Raw genomic sequence first — 24,360 nt, forward strand, 5'->3', positions numbered from 1 at the left:
ATCATATGTTCTATGATTGTCTGCACTCATAATTGGTACAATTTGATCATGCACACAGCCTTACCTGCAAGACACTTAAAATAATCAAATATGTAGAATAATTAGTAAATAAATAGAATAAGCACCTGTAAATTGGTAGCTGGAGTTGAAATGCTAGGAATCGTTGCTGTTGCAATCATATTTGGATGATGTGGATTTGAAGGGTTGCTGCTGGGAGGATGGGTCGACTTCCAGTATGCTTCCATATAGTCCGCAAGATGTTCACATGCATCTTCCAACTGGTTTTCATCCAGAATAACATCGAACATTTCCTGTTACAGAAGACATTTTACAATACAATGAATCATACTGTTTCTATGATTACAAAATACAGGCATCTTGATAAACAACAGGATTCTCTTTAATAAGAACTTAATAGATCATTTTAGATTGTTTTAGTGTGGACTGTGTTTAAACAAACTGCATTAACTACAAAAAACAAGCTACACAATTTTGTTACATTTACTATAAGCATTCACAGACTCGCTAAAGCCCTACAGGTGAGATATTCAGCTGCTGCAACTGGCCCAATTTACAGTAACCGTATTCTGATGCCAGTGAATTGATGTTCCACTTCTGTCTCCTTGCAGTGGATTGTCCGGCTAGGTTCAGTTGATGTTGTACATTATGGCAGCCCCTGCAAGGTTAGTGGCCCAAATCTGTGGATCTTGCTGTCTGTATGCAGCCTGCTATGGACATTTATTTAAATAAGAGGTGAGCTCCATGGCTGCTGTCACCCTGGGCTGGGAGTTGGCTTTGCAGTATAATGCATTCATGCATGTTGGTTTGAGAGGGGCACAAGGTGACAAAAGATTGACAGTTCCTTCCCAGGGCCAAGCTAACATGCAGCAATCTATTTCAAGCTGCCGCTCTGTACGCAATTCCCTGCAGACATCTTTGAACCGTGGACGTAGGTTGCTAACTTGGAAGAGCAGCCCCTTGGAGACATAAAGGCAGTGCTGGTTTCTAGAATTACCTTGATGCCTACCCACCAGGCAGTAAGGTTCTGATGACATAATGATTATATGGGAGTCTTACTGTTGCCTATGCCTGTGGTAATATTGGATTGGTAAACAGTGACATTTGGTATTTAAGAGGAGCGTGACTTTACTGACCATCTTTTGAATTAAATATTTGTGGTCTCCATCAGACTAATTCCTAAATCTGCACATTTTCTTAAATAACGTAAAAGCTTTTAGACAGAAACCGGTGCATATATAAAATTATAGATGGCTAACAGTGAATTACAGGAATGTTTTAATACCGAGGCGTTCTGAGTGACATTACACAGACAAGGAGAGTGAAGTTAGAGTTGTCTATAATATTTATTTATTTAATTGCTTTTATAGCGCAGGAATTCGACCTCCGAAGAGGTATCTCCGCGCTTTGTTCTTTCCGTGTGCTGAGCCAGACAAAGACAACTGTATAACAATGGTGAGAAGCTACTAAATGGAGAATAAGTGCGTCTTCAGGCCTTTCCTGAATGCAGTCAAATTAGAGTTTAGCCTAAGAGTGAGAGGCAGAGAGTTCCAGAGAGTGGGGCCTTTGTATAATAGGGCTCGGCCTCCCTGTCTCTCTTTTTTAATCCTAGGGATCTGGAGCAAGGCATGATTTTTTGATTGCAGGGTTCGATTTGGCTCATAAGGTTTAAAGATTTCCGTTAGGTATCTGGGGCCAGATCCGAACAAGCATTTATGAATGATGCAGCAGATCTTAAATTTGACTCTCTGGCGAATGGGTAGCCAGTGTAGTTTTTCACCTCAGAACCCTGAGGTGAAAAACCTCCCTGTAATTCACTTCTCGCCCATCTATAATTTTATGTTATGTATGGCCAACAAAATCATTTACACTTGCTTTCATCTGCTACAAAGGGGCGGAAGAGTTGTGTGAGCCATATATAACATAGCCTCTCTTCCATGTCAAAAATGTAAAACAAAAATGGTATGGTCTCCTGCTACCAACCCTCACTCCTCTCTGTGCCCTCTCCTCAAGAAGCTGCACTACATGGTTTCCAGCACTGCTCTGACAAGCTCTTAGAGATCCCAGCCAGAGCTGCCTGAAATGCCTTTATGATGTAGCAACAGTGGGTAACATCTTTTATTAACAACTGTGGATACATCATAGCACTGAGTTACTGGATTTAAATCCAGTTATCCACGCAAGTAGCTCTCTACCAGAGCCATACATAACTTAATAATCCCAGTGTAAAGACTTTCATGTGTAGGGAGGTTATCTTGAAAATCCAACCTACTAAATTGACATGACCAAGCTGGTGGGCATACATTCAGATGAAAATGAAATAAATGGGGGAAAAACCTCAAAAGACATTAGGGCCGATGTGAGAAAATAAAATCTCCTGCAATATTCTTAGAATACCTAAAAATCTAAGAACTGCAAGCATAACCAAACAAGAAGCAGAATAGAAGCTAGTGAGACACAATGATGTGTAGTAGTATGACACAGGGAAGAGGGGGTGAGGAGGTGGAAGGAAGAATAAAGAGTCTAGGGATGAAGGGCAGTAGATAAGAAAAGGCAAACATTGTGCTTGGGGGTATTTAGCTCCAGTCAGGCTTAATAGACTTAGCCAAAGATTTTTCAACACAAAAGGCATCCATCAAGTTGGATTCATGAATTTAGATTTGTCAACTTGACGAATGACATTCATTCAGCAAATGTTAGTGAAAATAGTTAATTATAACTGGTGCTACATAGTTTGTTTTCCCTCCAAGAGCATATCTTCGTTTCCCTCACACACAGTGTTCAATAACTATTTATTTTCAAAGTACAAAGGGTCATGTACCCGTGCTGCAGTTAGTGCTACAGCACAATGATGTATGCTTGAATTCTATTAAATACAGTCCTATACACACAAAGTGACTCATAGGCACCAAGGTACAGCTTTCCAGTTTTGGATAATGAAATATTGCCCAACTGCATCCTACACCCATCTCGGAACCCCAACAAAACACTTACCATACCTAACCTACCAAAAACCCTCACAACTCCTAGACCCCACCCCACCCATCCCTGACCCCAAGACCCCTTTCTATCACCAAACCTCACCTATATCCGGTACCCTAAAAAGAAATACCTAAACTACCCAATACCCGACCCCCTTCCCTGAACCCTAAAAGCCCTCTCTTCCCCTAAACCCAAGGTAGGAGAGAACGACCAATCACAACTGAGTTGAAAGAGGCAAGAACAAATTACATCCGTATGGTCATAGCGGACAGCAATTCAACTGTGTCCCCAATCAGAAAATCAAAGTGCCAAGAGACCGGGCCCAGCCCAGCCGCGTCCGGCTGCGGACAGGCTAGTTCTGCATCCCATATGTGTCCCACACCGGGGGGAGAGGGAACACCAGAAACAGGCGCCCATCTGGTACGATGACTAGCTCCCCTGCCTTTGACAGATTAAATTGCAGCAAATTATGGGAAAATCTGCTGGAGTTTGGGCAAGGTGAGAATTTGGTAGTCTTTTTGCAGCTTTGCACTGTGGGGTGAATGCTACCATAAGGTATGGACCAGGATGAGAATGTACAGTTACTTTCCATCTACAGCGTTGTGTTTGCCAGGGCTATGCCCTGGCACCCATCTTTTTTCTCCTTTACATAATTGGGTTAAATGACACCCTACAGACTTCTGGGAAGAACCTTCCAAAGATTAAGTCCACCTTAGTACCGGCTCTGCTCTATGCAGATGATGGTGTGGGGTTATCTCATGCATCTAACAGTTTGAGGGCTCTAATTAACAGCTTTGTTGTCTTTATGGGCAACCTAGATTTTGGTTTAAACATTTCAAAAGCTAAATGTATGATATGTAGTCTGAAGCATGGTAAAACTGGTTCATTCTGGATTAAAGCTAAGCCTACTGAGGTGGTCACACAGTTTCCCTATCTTGGAATTAAGTTTAACTACAAACAAGATGATGCTCCCTTGTATAGCGAACTGTTGTTTGCCTTTTAATCATTCTGCGGGGACCTTGTCTGATTTTGCTAAACGATTAGGCAATAAGACTATTAACCCTTTCGGTGCTCATAACGGAATGTTTCCGACATGAGCACCAGTGCTCCTGTGCTCATGACAGAATCATTCCGTCATGTGCACAGGTGCAGTATATCCCTCTGCAGCAAACGGTAGAGGATTTCCTTTTTTTGGGGGGGGTGGGGCCTCGGGAGTTGGGGAAGGGCTTCCCCAACCTCCTGCGGTTCATTTTCAATGTAATGAATATCGCGCACATGGCATGCTGTTGTCATTATATTGAAAACAAGACTGAAACTTAGTTTCAGTTTCAATGTTTTGTGCTCGTGGAGCTATCTCAACCTCCCGAACACCGAAACACTTGGGAGAGGTATCATTTGAAAGGAGAGAACTTCTGAAGTAGTGTGGCTCACTGGTTAGAGGCGGCAGACCCGAGAGCAGAGGACGGCCGGGGACCAGGGTTCGATTCCCGGCGCGGCAGGTTTCTGGACCAGGGTCAGCGGACTCGATAATTCTCTCGCCTCGGTGCCCACTCTGATCAGCGATCACACTCGGCAACTCTGGGCATTAGCTTGCCTCATCTTCACTAACGGCCCCACCAGACCGCCGGGGATGCCTGGTCTCACCCTGGAGATACCCATTAAGGGACCATCTCTCAGGGAAGCCAGGAAGGGTTTCGCAGCGGTCGAAGCGCCTTGGGACCCTATGGGTAAGTAGTGCGCTATATAAATGCCTATACATTTACATTTACATTTACCCTTGCCTAATGGTTCCCTAGGAGGGCGATCCCCAAGCAGAGATCAACCAACTAGCCATCAAGGAGGGGGGGGTGGCCTCTAGGGAAAGGGCCTTTGCTCCCCAGGGAGTCTTTCTGCCCCCTCCCCCTCCGGGGGCAGATGGGGCAGTAGCCCCCAATCTGACCCCCTCTTGAGGGGGGCAGAAAGCACCTAGATGCCAGGGATTATTTTTTATAGGCGAAGGGTGGGGGCTGCCCAGCAAGGGCATACCAATGCCCCCACCCCAAACAAAATGCTACAGTCTTCAGCCCCACCCGGTAGGCAGATGGGCAGAAAGTCCACTAGGCACCAGGGATTTGTTTCTTTCCAAAGCTCGAGGGGGCAGGCCAGTGCCCCCCCCAAACAAATGCCACAGTCCGTCTGCCCCTCCAGGAGGCAGATGGGGGCAGTAGCACCTGATCTGCCCCTTGGGGGGGCAGAAAGTCCACCAGGAACTAGGGATTTTTGTATATATAGAGGGTGGGGACTACCCAGAATGGGCATGCCAATGCCCCAACCCCAAAATAAATTGCCATGGTCTGTCTTCCCCCCGGGAGCCATATGGGGACAATAGCCTCTTCTCTGCCCCCTCGGGGCAGAAAGCCCAGCTAAGCACCAGGGATACATTTATTTCAAGATTCAGGGTTGGAGGGTGCCCCTACCCCCCAAAAAAAGCAAACTTTGTCAAACAAAACACCTTTTCCTCACATTTCTGTGATGGAAAGTTCTGGAATCTGCGTGGGTCCACAGACTTCCACCCACCCCACATTTCCTAAAGTTTCCTGATAAAAAAGGTACCTCACTCGTGTGGATGGGTCAAGTATCCATGACAGATAAGGGCCCAAAACGTATTGTGGAGACATCAAATTTACCTATCATGAAAAGACCTGGTTTTGCAAGAAGGGGGCACCTAGGTTTTTGGCCCCGGCTCAGCGGCCATCTTGGGAAACCTACAAACCCACACATTTTTGAAAACCAGAGACCCGGGGAAGTCCAGGAAGGTATGGCTTGGGTGGATCCCCCAATGTTGCCCTACTCACAATCCCCTGCAAACCTCAAATTGTTCAAAAATTTCTGTGTTGGAAAGTTGTAGGATCACCAGGATGACACAAATTTCCTCCCACCCAGCTTTCCCCAAGGTCTCCCGATAAGAATTGTACCTCACTCGTGTGGGCTGGTCAAGTAGGCGCGACAGGCAAAGGCACTAAATGGATTGTGGGGTCTTCAAAATTACCTATCATAAAAAGAGCTGGTTTTGAAGGGGTGGCCACTTGGGTTTTTGCCCCGGGCTCAGCGGCTATCTAGGGAAACCTACAAAACCTGCACATTTCTGAAAACTAGACGCCTGGGGAGTCCAGTAAGGTAAGGCTTGCGTGAACCCCCAACGTTTTCCAGCCCAGAAACCCCAACAAACCTCTAATTTAGCTGAAAAAAATCAATTTTTCCACACATTTTTGAGTGGGATCAGCGTGCCGGCACAAATGTTCTACCACCCAGCATTCCGCTTGTTATCCAGAGTAAAATGATACCTCACTTGTGTGTTTGGCCAAAGGCCTGTGACTGGGACGGTCCAAAAACTTAGGGATTAAGAGTATAGCACCACGAATTCTAAGTGCTACTTAAAAAAAAAGTGAGTTATCATTTTTATCCGAAGACTTTGGGGAATGCGAGGTGCATGACATTTTGTGGATCCACGGAGATTCCAGAACTTTGCACCACAGAAATGTGAGGAAAATGTGTTGATTTTTTGTTTTTTTTTACAAAGTTTGAGGTTTACAATTGATTCTGGGTAACAGAACCTGGTGGGAGCCAAAGAAGTCACCCCCATCCTATATTTCCCTGTGTGTCTAGTTTAAAAAAATGTATAGGTTTGCTAGATTTCCCTATGTGCTGGCAGAGGTAGGGTTCAAAATCTACAGCTAGGCACTTTGCAGAAAAAGGGTCAGTTTTCACTGTAAAAATGTGGTGTGTCCACATTGCGTTTTGCGCCGTTTCCTGTAGTGGGCACTAGGTCTACCCAGACATGTGAGGTACTATATTTATTGGAAGATTTTTGAGTATGCGGGGTGGGAGTAATTTTGTGGATCCACACAGATTCCAGAACTTTCCATCACAGAAATGTGAGGAAAATGTGTTTTCTTTCACAAAGTTTGAACTTTGCAAGGGATTATGGGTAACAGAACCTGATGAGAGCCACACAAATCACCCCATCCTTGATTTTCCTGGGGGTCTAGTTTTCAAAAATGTATGGGTTTGCTAGGTTTCCCTAGGTGCCAGCAGAGCTAGGGTTCAAAATCTACAGCTAGGCACTTTGCAAAACAATGGTCAGTTTTCACTGTAAAAATGTGGTGTGGCCACATTGCGTCTTGTAATGTTTCCTGTCGCAGGCACTAGGTCTGCCCACATAAGTGAGGTACCATTTGTATCTGAAGACTTTAGGGAATGCAGGGTGGGTGGAATTTAGTGGAGCCATGCGGATTCCAGAACTTTCAATCACAGAAATGTGAGGAAAAATAGTTTTTTTTACAAAGTGAGGTTTTCAAGGGATTCTGGGTAACAGAACCTGGTGAGAGCCACAGAGGTCACCCCATCCTAGATTCCTCTGGATGTCTACTTTTTGAAAATGTATAGGTTTGCTAGGTTTCCCTAGGTGCCTGCTGAGCTAGGGTTCAAAATCCAAGGCTAGGCACTTTTCACTGTAAAAATGTGGAGTGTCCACGTTGCGTTTTGTGTAGTTTCCTGATGCGGGGACTCAGCCAACCCACACAAGTGGAGGCAACATTTTTATCTAGAGACTTAGGGAAACACAAACTGTAGAGCAACCTATTGACTTTCAATGCATTTCTGCCTTCCAACTGTAAGACAATGAGTAAAAAGGAAGTCACTTTGAAAAATGTCCTATAATTCACATGCTAGTATGGGTACCCACAATTGCGGAGATGTGCAAATAGCTACTGTTCCTACACTCTATATTTTGCTACCATTTCGAAAATACATAAGTGTCTTTCTTACCGACTTTTCACTGTTTTTATTTGTCCAAATGAATTGCTATATACTTGGTACACAATAAAATACAATTGAAAAACGCTCTTCAGTTATTGGCTCTGGGTTCCTCTGGTTTTTGGTGAACCTACAAGTCCTATATATCCCCACAACCAGAAGAGTCCATTGGATGTAACGGTATATTGCTTTTGAAACTCTGCCATACTTAGAAGAATTTACAGGTAAAAACTTTGGCACAAATGAATTTTTTCAACTAATTTTCAATTGTTCCTATTTACAGCTGTTGGATTCTATAGAACACCATGAAGGATCTACACAAATTACCTCTTGCTGAATTCAGAATATTGTCTAATGTTCTGAAATGTATAGCTTTTCAGGATCCATTATTGCCTAATACCCATTTCTACCATTAACTGAAAGGAGGTTGAAAGCACAAAAAACAGCAAAAATAGGGTATGTCCCAGTAAAATGACAAAACTGGGTAAACAATTTTGGTTTTCTGACAAAAGTCGGTCAGTCCTTCGTCAGGGGAGGGTTCTGTGCATCAAAAAATATAAAAACGAACTAACTCTTTGAAGAAAAACCTATCTTTGCACACACTCGTGGTCCAAACATCAAGGAACTTTTAACCACCTCTAAACCTGCAAGTTCACTACTGAAATACAATGGACTACAGCCCTGTTACAATTGCAGCAATTGTAACAATTTGATCAAAGGCAATGTGTTACATCACCCGATGAAAGGCCACAAAATTAAACTTAAAGTAAACGCAACATGTAACACGTCTAATGTAATTTACCTACTGAAATGCCCTTGTGGCTTATGCTACGTGGGACACACCAAGAGGAAAATAAGAACCAGAATCCTGGAGCACAAAAGTAATATAAGAACAGCCAACACCAAGTCATCGGTGGCTTCACATTTTCTTGATCGAAGACACAATGTAGCTCAGCTACAGTTTATGGTTCTGGAGAACGTGGTAAATCAGGAAGGCATGAACCCTAAGAATAAACTATTACAGAGGGAGAACTTCTGGATACGTTACCTGAGCACGATGCAGCCCACGGGGCTAAATGATCGCATGGAATTTCTTTGTTACCAGCGACCTTGAATGTATCACATTTGATGACACTGTTTCGGTTTTCATGATTCATCTGTTGACTGATTTTGATATGCATTTTTGTTTGTTTCACATTTGATGACACTGCTTTATTTCGTTTTTCATGACTCATCTGTTGACTGATTTTGTCAAGCATTTTTGTTTGTTTATATTTTTTCACCCTCAAATATTTACTCTGTCACCTCATCAATTATTATTATTTTTTTTTAAATTGACTTCCTTACTTCACTGTATGCTTTATTTAGATAACGCACGTAACTTCATCCTGTTAATTCACCTCGTTTTCACTGCGGTTTTTACCGTTCTAACATGGCCCCCGTTTCGGCTTACACTCCTCGGACGATTTTCAGTCCGGTACCTCTGTTGATTATCAGCACCGGCCGGGTTGCTTTTAACTCAAGCATACACCGACCGGCTACACTGATGCACTCCGAAACTTTCTGACCGGACCGCACACTAACCACAAGTAAGTGCCGAACTGTGCCTTCACCCTGAAAACTTGCTGCATGTTCAAGCATCGCGCACCTTATAATACTCGTTTTTCCGACCTCATGCATATTACAGTTTGATTTTTTTATAGCGACAATGTCACAAGCACGCTTAGATTCCAAACTTCATTGCACTCGTTTCCTTGCAACTTTGGTTGGTTACGGGTCTAGACCTTGCCAAATTCGGCATGTTTCATTTACTTTTAACTCACGTTATTTTCACCTGGGCTATGGTTTCTTCTTTTGGATGTTATTATTTATTTCACATGAACATGATTCTTTATAGTCATCTGTGATGCACAGTGCATGTGCTAACAAATTGCAACGTTACACAGGGATATTATAACCCTTTAAAATTGTGTTAGCATTTGGAGAAATCTTCTCGAAATTTAGTTCGTTTTTATATTTTTTGATTCACAGACCCCCCTCCCCTGACGAAGGGCTGCACGATCCCGAAATGCATAGGGACTGATGGGATTGATGATGGAAAAAATGTGGATGTATTTTTCTGATGTTTAAGAAATTCTACATTTAAAGCAAAATGGTCCTGGAGTTACCTTGCATTTATTGAAAATGACAACTAGTGAACAATTGAAAAACAAACTTTTGTCTGCTTGAACTTTATTATACCTGCTGGTATCACCTAACGCGGTGCGCTGGGGGACAATTCCTATTGGGAACTTGCTATTCTTGGTATTTATCTCAATGCTGCACTGTTCAGACAGCGAAGCCCTGGCTTGCACGCAACAACTTTTCACTCTTTCAGAGTTGGCATATTAGAATTACGGTGCGTGCCTTTCCAATACAAAAGTCGGTTAGTCCCTGAAAGCTGCGAAGATGAGGATTTCAGCACCATAAATCCTTTGTTGATACCATTTGCAGGGGGAAAACCAGAGGCTTTCTTCTGCAGCACTCATTTCCCATTTAAAAAACGTTTTGCTGTATTTTGGTTAATTTCTCGGTCTCCTCCAGGGGAATCAACAAACACTGGGTACCCTTAAAATCCCAATGATGTTAGAAGAAAAGGACGCAAATTTGGCGTTGATAACTTATGTGGTCATAAAGTTACAGGGGTCTTAGCGCGAACAACCCCAAATAGCCAAAAAAAGGCTTAGCATGGGGGAAAAAGACATAGCAGCAAAAGGGGTTAAGCCACGTTTAGAGGTATATTTGCAGACGTCCCTTCCCTACCTGTTTCACCATATGGCTCTCGAAGAACAATAGTTACTTACCTGTAAACAGGTGGTTCTCCAGTATTGGTGTCTTTCATAGATTCACATGCCTGAATCATTCCCCGTCGTCGGAGTAGGAGTCTCACGGTATATAAAAAAGCAATAAAATGCCATAAAATATATAGCATATTACAGAAATACCAAACCAGGAAGTAAGTAGCCCCAGCTACAGTAGAAAAAACTTCCACTTTCGTGACTATCTAGGTCATTATGTGTTAGTCCAAATTTCAGCCAATCAGGCGACAGCACCCACCAGAATGTTCTCCCCAGAGGCTCAGGCTCTCAGATTTTCCCGCACAGGAGTGAAGTCCCATGCTATTCGAGAGAGTCTCTGGGGGAAGGCGGGCGGGTTGCATGTGAATCTATGAAAGACACCAATACTGGAGAACCACCTGTTTACAGGTAAGTAACTATTGTTCTTCTCCAGTATTAGGGGTGTCTTTCATAGATTCACATGCCTGAATCAGAATAGTAAGCAGTACTCACATTATAACGCTCGTAGACGTCAGAATATCATGTATGCATATAATTAAATATATCTATGTATACAGTAAAGGAGACATGCACAACAGTAATCACATGTTCTGAGCAAACGTCTAAGAGCAGAAATGAGGAGGTGGAAACAGAGGCTCACCTTATTTGAAAAGATTGCGAAGCACTGCTCTCCCCACCGAAGCATCCGCATCATCTGCCGAGTCCAGACAGTAGTGTCTAGTAAAGGTGTGCCTGCTAGACCACGTGGCAGCTCTGCAGATCTGTCGAAGCGGCACACCAGCAAAAAGGGCAGTGGAAGAGCTAACTGCCCTGGTTGAATGTGCTCTTGGCAAGGCTTGTAAGGGCCTACCAGCCTGTTGGTGACAAAGTCCAATCGTACAGGAAACCCATCTAGCAATGGTCTGTTTTGAAACAGCACAACCCCGGCGCTGCTGGCCATAGGCCACGAACAGTTGGTCTGTCTTGCGGGTGACCGAAGTTCTGGAGAGATAAAATCGAAGGCATCTTCTAATGTCTAAAGAATGCAGTGCTTTCTCAGCCGTAGACTGTGGGTTAGGAAAGAATGTTTTAAGGACAACGGGTTCATTAAGGTGAAAGTCCAGTGGTACTTTAGGCATGTATGTGGGATTAGTGCGCAATACCACTGAGTCCGTGGTGAATTGAAGAAAAGGTGCCTTAGATGTAAATGCCTGAATATCGCTGACCCTCCTAGCAGATGTCAAAGCCAGGAGCAACGATACTTTCCATGTCAGAAATTTCAGGTCCACCTTATGAATCGGCTCAAAGGGGTGTCGCATGAGCTGGGAAAGGACGATGTTCAGATGCCATGCCGGAGGAGGTTTTCGGATTGGCGGAAACATGCGAAATAAGCCCTTGAAAAATTGTTGGATGATCCGTACAGAGAACAGAGAGTTTGATCCATCTTGGCGAAACCTAGAGATGGCTGCTAGGAAGACCTTAAGAGTAGAGTGCGCCAAACCCAGTCTGGCTAGATGCAGAAAGAAAGGAAGGATTTGTTCTGGTGTTGCTTGAATGGGATGTAAGTCATTAGCTTGGCACCATGCACAAAACCTTTTCCACTTAAGTTTGTATGTCTTGATCGTGGATGGAGCCCTGGCTTTTGCAAGCACCTCCTGACAATCTTGTGGAATATTTAGGTGTGCAAATTCCATGTGTTGAGGAGCCAAGCTGACAATTTCAGCGAGTTCGGGTCCGGATGGTATACCCTGCCTTGCTGGGTGGAAAGAAGCTGCGGAATGCGTGGTAGTGGAACAGGGTTGCATTCCGAGAGAAGGAGTAGTTCGGGGAACCAGTATTGTCTGGGCCATCGAGGAGCAATTAGGATCAACCGGCATGGCTGTTTCTTCATTTTCCTGATAACTTTCGGGATCAGAGGTATCGGTGGAAAGGCGTACGCGAAGATTTGATTCCAGTTCAGCGAAAGGGCATCCCCGCACGAGTCTTTGTGGGGAACCCAGCTTGCAAAGAATGGGCATTTCCGGTTCTGGAAGGTTGCAAACAAGTCCAAGTCCGGATGCCCCCACATCTGAAAGATGCGACGCAGAGATGGGAGATGGAGTTCCCACTCGTGAGTGCAGCCCCCGGACCTGCTGAGAGAGTCCGCCAATACATTTGCGATCCCCGGAACGTGGATCGCTGACAGATGAATATCGTGAGTCAAGGCCCAACTCCATATTTCTTGTGCTTGTTGAGATAGTCGGACTGATCTGGTCCCTCCCTGTTTGTTTAGATAATACATGCAGGTGGTGTTGTCTGTCCGTATCAAGACTGTGGCACCTTGCAGAGTCGCTTGAAAGGACTTCAGGGCTAAAAATATGGCGTGTAACTCTAACCGGTTGATGTGCCATTTCATTTGGACCTGGTTCCACTTCCCGCTGACCGTCATGCCTTGGAGGTGTGCACCCCAGCCTGTCATGGATGCATCGGTCGTCACTATGAACCTGGGAACTTCCGTTAGCATGGAGCATCCCACTTGTAGGTTGGATCGGTGGGTCCACCATGCGATTGCTTGTCGCATGCGAGGTGTAATGTGGAGGATATCTTCGAAAGATCCTGTGGCTTGGATCCATTGGCGGCTGAGTTCCTCCTGTAAGGGTCTCATCCGAAGACGGCAGTTGGGAGTGAGCAGAATGCAGGAAGAAAGCATTCCGAGGAATGACTTGAATATGCGTACTGAAACGCACTTTCTTAGTGACAATGTCATCGCGAATCTTTGAATTTTGACTTGTCTTTCTTCTGAAATGAATACTAGGGCAAGGTTGGTGTCCAGTGTCGCTCCTAAGAAGTCCTTTCTCGTTGTAGGTGTGAGGCGAGACTTCTCGAAGTTGATTGAGAAACCTAGGTTCTGCATTACCGACAAAGTTTTTTGGACGTGATCTTGAGCCGTGTCGAAAGAACTGGCCTTGATAAGGCAGTCGTCCAGGTATGGATAAATTTGGATCGATTGCAACCGAAGATGGGCCGCCACTGGGGCCAGCATCTTCGTAAACACTCTGGGGGCTGAACGCAGGCCAAATGGGAGGACCTTGAACTGGAAGTCCCTGCCAGCCACTCTGAACCTGAGAAACTTCCGATGCCGTGGGAAAATCGGTACGTGGAAGTATGCATCTTGAAGGTCGAGTGTTGCCAAAAACTCTCCCGTCGAAAGAAATTGGAGGATCTCCTGAAGTGTTAGCATCCTGAATGTGAGTTTCTTCAGAAACTTGTTTAATGCTCGCAAGTCGAGGATGGGGCGCCACTCTCCTGACTTCTTGCGAACAAGGAAAAATCTTGAGTAAAAGCCTCGTCCCCTCTGATGATGAGGCACTCTTTCGATTGCCCCTTTCCGGATCATGGTGTTGATCTGGACGAATAGCTCCTTGAGGTGCGCTGGATCGGGTCCTTTTGGGGGGCAATTTGGGGGGATTTTTACGAATTCTAAAATGTGTCCTCTGGCTACTACATCCAGGACCCTTTTGTCTGTAGTAATTTCGGACCAATTTAAGTAATGCTGGGATATTTGACCTCCAATTTGGTTCGGGTTGGCACAGAGTGATGGCAGGATGCGTTCCTCATTTCTTGTTGTCTCTTCCTCGATAATTAGATTTTCCTCGAGGTTGAGAGTAATTTCCTCTCTTCTGTCCATAGGTTTGTTGCCGGTAAGGCTGAAATCTTTGGTTTCCCTGGGTGGAGGGATAAGAGCGTTGTTGGGCGTATCCTCCTCTATTATTGAAATTGCCCCTTCCTCTTGTGCCACGAAAGGAAGATTTCCGGTACTGAAGGGTACCCAGTGAACGCGCTGTTTCCGTGTCTTTCTTTATTGCCTCCAGGGCCTCATCAACATGCTTGCCGAATAGTGACTCTCCATCAAAAGGCATGTCAATGATTCTGTTTTGAACCTCCTGCCTAAAGGAGGTTGCTCGTAACCATCCTTGCCGTCTTAAAACAGTTGCACCCGCAAGCTGTCGAAAGGCAGTGGCAGCAACGTCCACAGCAGCGTCAATCATCTCCGAGGAGACACACTCTCCTTCCTGAAGGATTTTCTTGGCCTCAGTGCGATCAGGCTCGGGGAGCTTGTTTACGTACGGTGAGATGTCTGACCACATCTGTCTATCATATCTCCCTAAAATGGCGAGGGAGTTTGCGGCTCTGATGGTTGTGGCTGCAATGGTAGAAACCTTCTTGCCAATGGAATCAAGGCGTCTCCCATCTTTGTCTGGAGGGACAGAGACCTGAGACGTAGGGTTGGAAGATCTCTTCTGCGCTGCCTGTGCCACCACAGAATCGGCTTTAGCTTGCCCGACAAGGCATGCTGGAGAAGTAGCAGGCGCCCTATATTTTTTATCTACTCGAGGGAGCACTGCTGGTAAGGAATTCGGCTTGGCCATGATCTTAAGGCCCTCCTTCCAGATGAAATCTATAATTGGAATGGTCCAACTCTGCTTATGAGGGGTAGATTTAAAATCATACAAAAAGCAGTCTTCTTGTTTAGCTTCCATGGTTATTAGAAACCTCCTAGTCGCTCTTTCCATGATCCTGTGAAATGAGGCAATGTCCACGGGTGGTGACTCAGAGGCAGTAGGCTCCGCCGGAGAGGGTGTGTTCGCATTGTAATCCTCATACTCCGACGATTCAGAGGCTTCATTCAGCTCTCCTTCTTCCTGATCATCCTGTTCCGAAAGCTCCTCTTCTCGTGGCTGAGGAGATGAAATCGGTGACGTATGCAACGTTGAGCGACTGTCCTCCAACGCATTAGAAGCCCTTGGTCTTGTACGCGGAGAGAGGGAAGGCCTTCCCTGCGGCAAAGGTGTAGACATCACTGAGTCACCAGACTCAGAAGGCGGGAAACGTCTATAATAGTCACTGAGCATGTACTGTAAGTTGCGGAATAGCTCCTCAGGCAGTTGCCTATCAGTGTCAGGCCTTTCAGCACGCGGAGCAGGCTGAACGTCCTCCATGTCATCCTCAACATCCTCCTGAACTTTAATATGGAGTTCGGATGGACTTCTAGCTGGCCCAAAGTTTTCGCCCTCATAGTATTCTTCTTCATCGGAATCCAAGAGCTTGTCAGGCACCACGATGGTAGTAGAAATAGAGTCCACAGTAGCTCTCTTTTTTAATAAAGTAGCCGTGGTCGCAGGAGATGGCAATGGAATCCCTGCTGTTTGTGCGGACCAAACCTGCAAAGTAGTGCAGCTTGAAAGAGGCGGCGTGAACGGGACGCCTGTATGCTGCTGACAGTGCTGTCCCGCCGACGGAATCGTCGTCGACGGGGTCGTCGACGGGGTCGTAGACAGTAGCTTTGTCGACGAGTGCTTTGCCGTCGACGATGATCTTTTCGTCGACGAGGTCGTCGACGGTGGTGTCGTCGTCGAGGCCGTCGACAGTGGTGTCGTCGTCGAGGCCGTCGACGGTAGTGTCGTCGTCGAGGCCGTCGACGGTGGTTTCGTCGTCGAGGCCGTCGACGGTAGCTTCGTCGTCGAGGCCGTCGACGGTATCTTCGTCGTCGAGGCCGTCGACGGTGGTTTCGTCGTTGAGGCCGTCGACGGTAGTGTCGTCGTCGAAGGTGGCTTTGCTGTCGACGATGATCTTTTCGTCGACGAGGTCGTCGACGGTGGTGTCGTCGTCGAGGCCGTCGACTGTAGTGTCGTCGCCGAGGCCGTCGACGGTGGTTTTGCTTTCGTCGACGGTGGCAATTTCTTAGATGAAGAGGACAAAATCGCCGGCGGCACCTTGGCCATCGTCGTCGGGGCAACTGTCGACGACGAGATAGGCCTAATCTGGACATGAACCAGTGTGGGCGAAGAAGCTGAAGACATGACAAGTGTAGGCTTCGGTGAGGAGAAAGTCATAGTGCAGGTGGTAGAAGTGGCCACATGAGAAGAAACACAGTCCTTCCTTGACGTTGAAATTGTCAATAATGGCAACTGAGGAGGCACAGATTTAGAAGATTTCTTAGGCACTGCCTTAGTCCCAGACTTCTTAGAGGGCGTAGAATCCCCTTTGGAAAGCGGGATAACTTTACTTGAAGAACTAGGCCCAGGAGCATCCAGGGAAGATTTAGACTTCTTAACCCCCTTCGCCCTCAGAGATGAAACATCAGTTTCAGCCTTCCTCTTAGTTGATAGAAATGAAGAGCCGGAACCCAAACTTCCTACCTCAGAGATAGGGTCATCCTTGTTCCTTAGTCTATTGAGCCACAATAGAAGGCGCCCTTCTCTATCCTTGATGGTCTTGGAGGGGAAAGTCCGGCAGATCTTGCACTCCTTCACCACATGATCCGGATAAAGACAATACAAACACTTCTTGTGGGGGTCCTCCTTGAAAAGTCTTGGCTTCCCACAAGAGTCACAGGCTCTAAACAGGGATTTAGATGAAGACATCTGGGAAAGTTGAAGAATTTTAGAGATATAGAAGAAAAAACTGAGCAGAGCTCAGGGAGACTCCCTTCACACAACGTGCGGTAGAAAATCTGAGAGCCTGAGCCTCTGGGGAGAACATTCTGGTGGGTGCTGTCGCCTGATTGGCTGAAATTTGGACTAACACATAATGACCTAGATAGTCACGAAAGTGGAAGTTTTTTCTACTGTAGCTGGGGCTACTTACTTCCTGGTTTGGTATTTCTGTAATATGCTATATATTTTATGGCATTTTATTGCTTTTTTATATACCGTGAGACTCCTACTCCGACGACGGGGAATGATTCAGGCATGTGAATCTATGAAAGACACCCCTAATACTGGAGAATTTGGGGTTATCAAGCTACCTCCAAGGTTCAGGTGGAGGAGAACACATTTTTAGTGTTCGCTTGACCTCCCCCTTAAAACACTCCCCCACCCCCAACACTGTACTTTGTTTTCACAAAAGGAACTGAGGTTGGATTATGCATCTGACTTGATCAAGGTGCACTTCTTAATCAGGAAATCATCTTAGATAAATGAGTTGTGAGAACGGCATTTCCATTCCCTGGCCTAAATATTTGTAATCTACCTGTAAAGCCATAGGCTGGAAGTAATTGTTTACTTCTCACTCTTGACCAATGCAGACATTTCCAGAGTTAAAAGTTTTTTGCAAAATATAAGGTGACATCTAAGGAACAAAAGGAACTGAAGAAGCCTTTGTTGCTTGACTATGTCATGATCCAAACTTCACCTTAGCTTGAAACTTTTTTGACTTCCGTTTCAAGCCCTTCTGAAAGAGCTCTTTTAGCAAAATTTTGGCTGGGAACAATTAAATTGCTGCTCTGGGTTAGTACGATATAGCTTAAAACTTAGTGTGCCCGTGTGACGAGACCTCGGTACAAACTTTGGACCATTTTATCTTTTTTCGTAAATATTATGAATTCCAAACTTAAAAGTTTTAACACCTGTTCTTAAGTTATGTGGGCTTTTCCAGTATAGGCCTGCTTTATTTTGCTTGCTGGCGAATCGCTTTTATCTGTTTTCATGTTGGATGTTTCCTGAAATCAGCTATACCCAAATGCAACTTAATGACTGACTGAAATTTCCCCCTTCCTTTTGTTGAGTATTTTTAAAATATTTTATATATATTTATTTATGATATGATGCTTTTGAAGATTTTAAATAATTGTACATAGCATGCATTGGACTGATCTGAAAATTTGCCATGGGTCTGTGCATTCTAATGGTCAATTTTTTTCTGAGATTTTTGTTTCCATGTCCATTAATGTATTTGTATTATGCTGATGTTATGGTTTCAACCTCATGATGGTTTTTATATTTTTGTTTTTAATGCTATTCATGGTGTTTTTATCCGTTTGCACTGTATCTTTTATGATCATTCTTTTAGTGATTGAATAAAGATTTGATTGATAATTTTGGATTTTTCCTAAAATTATATTTCCTATAAAATGGTCCCTTTAATTTTCGATTTACTTGAACACATTTTAAATGGTCTTTTCATACATTTAGTTTTCAAAGAGTTTGTCTCCTCCAATATGGTTTCTCAGATTTAGTTTTTTCATTCATTCACACACATCAGTTGAAACAACATTGACAGCAGGCAAAAGTCTGGTTTTGCTACTGACTATAGGGGTTTTCCATTGTCAATGTTAAGGAAACAGGGGCCAGATGTAGGTAGCCTTTTACCGGTCGGAAACGGCCGAAAATACCGATTTTCGGCCGTTTCCATTCGGTAATGGGCTATGGAGATGTAGGGGCAAAAAAAACGTAAAATTTCGGTAATTTTACCGAATCGGTAATTTTACCGAATCGGTAAAATTACAGAATCAGTAAATTTACCGATTCTGTACATTTTACCGATTTGGTAAATTTACCATTCGGTAAAAATACCGAAAATGTATTTTGTGATGTAGGTAGCACTTCTAACAGTGCTACAGGGCCTTTAGAATTCGGTATTTACCATGCAATACAATTGCATGGTAAATTACGGATTCTCGTGTACATGCACATCTGTGCATGTACACCTGGCATGTATGTGTGCCACATGGCGCAAAAGCCAGTTACAGGGGTGCAACAGGGTGTCAAAGTGACACCCTGTCCCCCTTAGCAATTCGGTATTTTTACTGAGAGAGCGCAATTTGAATGAAAAGTATATCCGTACCATATTTACAAGCATATCGCATAAAGTTAGAAGTTGTAACGTGAAGTAGCACTTGTAGCGTAAAGTTAGCCGATGTAACTTAAGTAATAGGAAATGTATCTGTATTCACTTTAGAATATGCATTAGAAAGACCGTATATATAGTGGTCTAATATAGAAATGTGAAAATGCTTAAACGTGCTAAACTGAATATATGTATGTAATCATTAGACGGAGAAAGCGGTGAAATGTAAAGCGAAGAAATGTGCAGACTATATAGCACTGTGTAAGAAACGAGAGTATAATGTTGTATTTTATGTAATATGGATTCGTTCATAATCAATGATTTGCTAAATCGATTATATATATGTGTGTTAAAAGTCATACCGTGTAGAAGAGTTTGTAGGAATTTTAGCATGATGTGTTCATATGTGATTTTAACCTAACGGACCAAGGGTTCGCAAGAGTGTAGTCTACTGCATATAATTTAGTGGGCTCACAGGAATAGGGGAATAGCTTTGATCTGTACGTGCGAGCCAAGAGTCAAAGGTCTTGTTAAATTTAAAGTGACAATGCTGGACGAAGTTTATGGCCTAAGTGAGATAAGGGACGCTTGGAATTTGTAAATTGTCATGAAGTTACCAGCACGCTGACGAAGGTGGCGCCTAAGAAGCAAGGTCAACTTAACGGACGACGCGAAGAGATGAAGCTATGGAAAAACCCAGAAACGAGATCACGTGAAATGTGTACGTGGTGGGCGTCAAAGGGGCGTTCCACCCATACTGTGATTTTGTATTTAGGGACAGCACCCCGGGGAGAAGACGGCGCAGATGGCCTGAGGAGTCAGAGAGAAAGAGCAGAGCGCAAGAGAGCAGTAGGCCGAGGACCCTTAGAGAGCGGATGGGTAGGCAGAGAGGGTACTGCTTCTCGACATAGAATTCCATCAGAGACTAAGAGAGTTTGAACTTCTTTGGAAGTCAAACTGCTGACACCTTTTTAGGTAAAGAACTTGCGAAGTAGGGATGTCACTTAGCATAGAGTAGGGACAGATTTAACTTGTTTTTCCTTTTTGTAGATGACGCAACAGATCCACTTTGTGTCTATGTTATTCAATTTGCTGATTCTGGAATTGGTTTTAATTGTTTTCTTTTGTAGACTCAGATTCTTTAGGGAATTTATGTTCCTTTTAGTACCTGTATACTTGTTGAATCTTATCCTGAGAGGATTGTATATGCAATTAACTCTGATTTTATATTAAACTTTTTAAACTTTATCAGTCGTAAGTGGTTCTTCAGAGTTGCGTCAGTCTATGGGGTTGATTTAATCTTATGTGGGTTTGCCTTTTACTCAATGACAGTCAATAATCGATCCAAAATTGGATGAATGAGATAGGTATCTAGGTGATCAGAAAAGGTATCAAAATCTCATTCCCCGCAGTTGGTAGCAGAGAAAGATGGTTGGCTTATGAGGAAGGCAACCTAGGTTAGGTCTAGATTACCCCAAGGTCCCTAGTCATCGACGACCAGAAGAAGAATCCCTGTCGAAGAAGGTGCTGACGGTGTGAGAGAAAAGCAGCAGAGTCGGTCGAGAGTGAGTATAAGGGTCATGCGTTGCCAGATTGCGGTGTTTTGTGTTGTACCTGTGTTGTAATGTCAAGCGGAGTTGAATGCCTGTAGTGTGATTGTGGGAAGGTTGTGAGCGCGCGCAACCGGATAAAATCTTAAGTCCAGAGAAGGGCTTAAGTGGTTCGGTGTATCGAACACCCAGAGTAATTGTCTACCATTGTAAAGGGGGTCATGAGGTACCATTGATCGCCCGTAGGACCGATGATAGGGGGAATGTCTGAGTGAGTGTATGAGTAACGGACGCTGGTCGGACGTTTACTGTGTGTAAGTAACCTATCAGATAAGGCGAGCGTCTGAACGTGAGAGGAAAGACGTCTCGTCAGTTGAGGTGACAATTACAGTTAGACTGTGGACGTACAGTCAAGAAAAGTGATTGCTTGGTCGGAAGTAGTCATTTTTCGGTGTATGAATGAAACGCATGCAAGACCGCGAGACGAGCTGAGAAAGGAGGGGAACTGCTGCAGAGGGGACGAGTGACGTCAGCGTAGAGCCGCGCTGGGATTGGCTGGTCAGCGTAGAACCGCGCTGGGATTGGCTGGTTAGTGTAGAACCGCGCTGGGATTGACTGGTCAGCGAGAGCCGCGCAGGGATTGGTGGTTTGTCATCGGGAAGTAAATAAGGAAGAGGGTTAAGGGAAATCGTAGATTCTTGAAAATGAAGTGTTTTAAACGTTTAAGGGCGATCTTTAAGAGAGATAGAGGAAACTTGTATGCAGGGGAAGAAGCCCCACCAGAAGGCACACCAGCTTATTATATGGCTGTGAATGTAGGGTTACACTCAATACTATGGATCTCCGAGTGGAGTAAGCTAACAGAAGGAAATGAGGAACTGACGTTCCCGAGATACGGGACGTTTAGGTTAGAAGTATTGAACCAACTGAAAGCGGTAATGCTCGCAACGAGACCTCTACCGAGGCCAACACAGTTCGAAGCCCTCAGTGCATGGTTCAGGGCGGCACATGACAAGAGCTTGAATAGGCGCCAAGAAAGAGTGAGACGATCGGTAAAAGCAGTGCAGGATGCTAAATGGGACGATGAAGCTAAAAAGTGGAGGGTGCAAAAAATAGAAGCAGACAAACTGTACCCAATGCTAGAGGCTACGGGAGAAAAGAAACCTCTAGAAGAAGATGAGGACAGCGAGCCGGATGAGGATCTGATAGAGAGGCTATTATTAGATAGACCACCACCGTACAACAGAGAAGCGAAAGTCCCGAACTACAGCAAGGGGATGGGGCTAGGTGGGGGGAATATAAACCGCTCCCAGTAACAGAGTGGGATCCCAAGAAAGGTGAGGAAGTACCTGAATCTAGTCCCGTACAGAGAGTAGTAGGAAGATTTGTGGTCCAGAAGGTGCCAGAAACGCAGTGTGCAAGGTCGTATCAGCTGCCGGATGCTCTACAAGTACCTGTTACCATAGGTCCTATAGTGTCAATCTACAACCCGGAGGGAGCCCAGCAGGAGGAACAGGCACGGTGGGACAGGGAAAGGGCAGAGATGGAAAGTAGGAATAATACGATCAATTCCCAAAGGCAGTTGCTAGGACCAAGGAGTCGGAGTACCCCATTGGATCCAGTAACGGGTCCCTGGATAGAACAGGGGGGTCAGAGAGGACAGATGGATCTGAGGGGACCGAAACCGAAAACCTTTAAGGAATTAAGGGAGTATTTGAAAGAATGGGATGCTGCCGAAGAGTCTCAGAATAAAAGAATAGAAACAGAAGCAGAATGGAGAGATCAGGATAACAGGATTCTCTCTCACTGCGGAGCTGGCGAAAGCAGCCCGGAGTGGGAGGGAGGGAGTCAAGGAAGCAAAGGGAGTCAAGGAAGCAAAGGAGATACTTGCCATATCATCGGTGGCAATAGACAAATGTGTGAAGACAAGAGTACAGGGTGTGGGGGAGTGCCTCGCCTCATTCTTAGTGAGGGAGAACGAAAGACGCAGGAGTACCGAGATAGTTTCAGGTGCACTCACCATGCCCCGGGCGAAAACGTGCGACATTGGAGTCACGAGAATATAGGGAGTCGCAAAGGGTCTCGCCATGCATCTGGTGATCACGGACGGGATCGCGGGAACATGGAGGACCGTGAGGGATCTTACCGTTTATTGAGCGACACCAGACAGCAAGGGAGTTGCAGTGATATAGAACAGAACGGAGGATCCTATCTCGCCTCTAAAGAGACAGAGCCGAAAAGGCAGGATGCAGTGATGGGGAATAGAACATTGTTTCACCATACCCCAAGGGAAGATGGGAAAGCTTGGGATCTAGAGAGGTGGGAACAAAGAGAAGCAAGAAGGACGCCTCATAACTCACCTGCGCCTAGACGTAGGGCTCGTAGTGGGGGTGAGAGGGATGTAAACGAACAATCTAGGAGTGAGGTACTGAGAGCTGAGATAAAAGCGAAACGGCTCGATGTAATGAGTTTAAAATCAGACTTGGAGGAAATAATAGACGGCACATTGCCAATAGAAAGGATAGAGCTGTATGATCAGGATGAAATACTGTTTATGTCTAAGGATGTTACTCGGAAAGTGAGGTCAGTTCATGAAAAATTATCTGAGTTGGCAAACAGGTATATGATAGACCTATCACGAACTAAAGCTTTACAGGGTAACCATAGGCTAAATTGCACGGATCAGGATCTTGATGAGCGTAGGACGATTGGGCTGAAAATACACATAAAGGAACTGATCCTGAGTATCAGATTGTGGAGGAATTTGGATAAATGGGAGGAAAGATGGTCCAAGAGGGGATCCGTCAGAAGGAGTACACTTGCGAGGTCCCCGGATGGAGAGCTAATGCGAATGGAAGCTTTCCCTTTGCGAGAAATCGCGAACGGAAGCTACGTGCATGTGCCCTGGAGTAGGGGGGATTTAGCGGCATTTACAAATTCCTTTCCAAAGCTAAGGGAGAATCCCGTCGAGTGGTACAAACAGGTAGAGAGGTTCGTGAAGATCTCTAAGGTGCTGTGGGTCGACTTGAACACCCTGTTTGATATCGTAGTACCCGGAGATTTGTGGACGGCATGCAAACTTAGTGTCGAATGGCCCATTTGTGAACCCGAGAGGGATGCCCGGACAAATGGTCCATCAGAGAGAGTCATGGAAAAGTACGAGAGGGTAATTGCATGGTTAAAAGAGAAGGTGCCGTTGCAGGACATAGACTGGGTTAAGATAGATCGAACCACTCAGGAACCTAAAGAGACCGTTCACGAGTTCTATGAGAGATTGCTGAAAGCATTCAAACAGTACAGTGGATTGGATGTGATGGATCCCAAAGACATAGGACAGTTTGTGTCAAAATTTGTCCTGGGATTGCGACCAGACATAAGCTTAATGATTCAACAGCATTTGATCTGTTGGCAAAACAAACCTTTAGATGAGATTCTGAGGTATGCGAGGTACTGTAGCGATGAAATAGATTCAAAAGCAAAGAAACTTAAGGAGAAGCTGATGTTGGTGCAGATGCAGTCAGCTGGAAAGGGTGGACAGCGGCAACAGGGAACAGGAACCCTAGGAAAGAAACAGAATAATCAAAGCAGAGATG

The 24,360-nt window shown here is 44.9% G+C and overlaps 1 protein-coding gene across 1 annotated transcript in view; it reads right to left on the reverse strand.

Annotated features, from left to right (window-relative positions):
- The window catches only part of LOC147663347 (voltage-dependent L-type calcium channel subunit beta-2-like), a gene marked incomplete at its 5' end in the record, with an annotated part of 112,209 nt that overhangs the window by 15,906 nt on the left and 71,943 nt on the right, over positions 1-24,360 (reverse strand). The window contains one exon of the mRNA XM_086950505.1: positions 126-311. Coding sequence (XP_086806631.1) covers positions 126-311 — 186 coding nt within the window. The remainder of the gene's footprint in view (positions 1-125; positions 312-24,360) is intronic.

Source organism: Lissotriton vulgaris, unplaced genomic scaffold, assembly GCF_964263255.1.
Source record: "Lissotriton vulgaris unplaced genomic scaffold, aLisVul1.2 SCAFFOLD_2577, whole genome shotgun sequence".
Taxonomy (NCBI): domain Eukaryota; kingdom Metazoa; phylum Chordata; class Amphibia; order Caudata; family Salamandridae; genus Lissotriton; species Lissotriton vulgaris.